At 37.9% G+C, this 1,617-nt stretch overlaps 1 protein-coding gene across 1 annotated transcript in view; it reads right to left on the bottom strand.

Moving 5' to 3' along the window:
• Window positions 1-6: 6 nt before the first annotated feature.
• Window positions 7-1,617, bottom strand: part of LOC106884471 (uncharacterized) — a 5,910-nt gene continuing 4,299 nt past the window's right edge. The window contains exon 3 of the mRNA XM_014935873.2: window positions 7-790. Within this exon, the coding sequence (XP_014791359.2) occupies window positions 168-790 (623 nt within the window). The 3' untranslated portion in view covers window positions 7-167. The remainder of the gene's footprint in view (window positions 791-1,617) is intronic.

Here is a 1,617-nt window from a genome sequence, read left to right as displayed (position 1 = left end):
ATATATATATATAAACACACACACACACACATTATACAGAGAGAGAGAGAGAGAGAGAGAAGAGAGAAAACATGTCTAAATACATGTAAACGTGTGTGCGCGCGTGTGTATGCAAGTGTGTGTGCGTGTATGTGTTTGTGTGTATGTGTGTGCTTTCTGTTTCTAGTTTAACTTATTTTCAAAAACGTTGGTGGACTTGACCTCTCGAAGGACGGAATTGTCATCGATGTAATTCCCTGGTTCCGAGTATATCCGAAATTTACCGAAGACAGTCTCATAAAACACATTTCTCCAATTCCTTTTGCTGCGAAAGCTCTGAGTGTACGCGATCTTGGAAGCAATTGAAATGTTGCAAAACCGTATGTTAAGAATAGTCCTTGTGACTCCGTGTTGTAAGTTACGGAAATGTTTCCCCATAATATATTGTTATAGATTCCATCATAGTTAGAAAAATTACTTGGTAAGCTACTAATATTGCTTGGTTTCGTAACTGTTTTCCGACACTCGGGGAAATTTCTGGGAAACAAACCAATGGTGCTTCTTCTTGTAGGTGGTTTCGGACACTTGGATTTATGCTTTGGAACTACAAAATCCTTTATGGAAGTTGCATTTATCCAGGGTTCAAAACCAAGATATAGATCAGCCACGTATTGCGCTAATAATATTCTTTTCAAATGTTTGGTATCTGAGCCAGTAAAGACAACGAAGACTGCTAATTTTTCTTCTGGGAAAAGGAGCAAAACTGAGGCATCTCCCCAGCTTGTTCCTGTGTGTACTATAATGGGATATCCTGAAAATATACAAAAAGGAAAACAAGCGATAATATTAATTTCAAATTGTGGCACAAGGCCAGCAATATCGGGGTAGGAAGTAAGTCGATTACATCGATCCCAGTGCTCAATCGGTGCAATCGACTTTGAAAGAAAGGCAAAGTCGACCTCGGCAGAATTTGAACTCAGAACATGAAAACTGACGAAATACCGCTAAGCATTCTAAGGTATTTTTCGATGTCATTATTATTATTATTATTATTGTTATTATTAAAGTCACTGTCTGGAATCGAACTCGGAATCATGTGGTTAGTAGCCCGCGCTCTTAACCACTACGCCAATTGGCGTAGTGGTTCGAAATTTCCCCAAAACACCTGATGAAGGCTGAAGTGTATATCAGCCGAAACGTTGTGTTAACAAAAAACAAGATGAGGACAAATATCCGGGAAATGTAAATAATGTACATAATTCCTCATCTCTTAAATATAGAACAATAATAATTGTTATGATGCTTTCTTTTATTGGCCACAAGGGCCCAAGACACGGAAGACAATATCAAAGGATGAGTTGTAACAGACAAAAACAAAAGCAAAGGCAAAAATTACAAAAAGATGTGGCGTTTACATCGATCAGAGGTAGATATTACCACATTAAAGGAAGTAACAGAGAATATATAATAGAAATTAGAGAAATAAATAATAAATAAATAAATAATTAGAATCTCCAATAGCGGAACAGTCCAGTTGGGATAATCAGGGGGAAGACCAACGCAAAAATCCCGGATTACTGTGCCATCTCCAAGGCATGGGAAAGTACCCTCCTGCTTATAAAAGCATAGTCAGAGCCG

Source organism: Octopus bimaculoides, chromosome 12, assembly GCF_001194135.2.
Source record: "Octopus bimaculoides isolate UCB-OBI-ISO-001 chromosome 12, ASM119413v2, whole genome shotgun sequence".
NCBI classification, from domain to species: Eukaryota; Metazoa; Mollusca; class Cephalopoda; order Octopoda; family Octopodidae; genus Octopus; species Octopus bimaculoides.
This window is presented reverse-complemented; position numbering and strand designations above follow the sequence as displayed.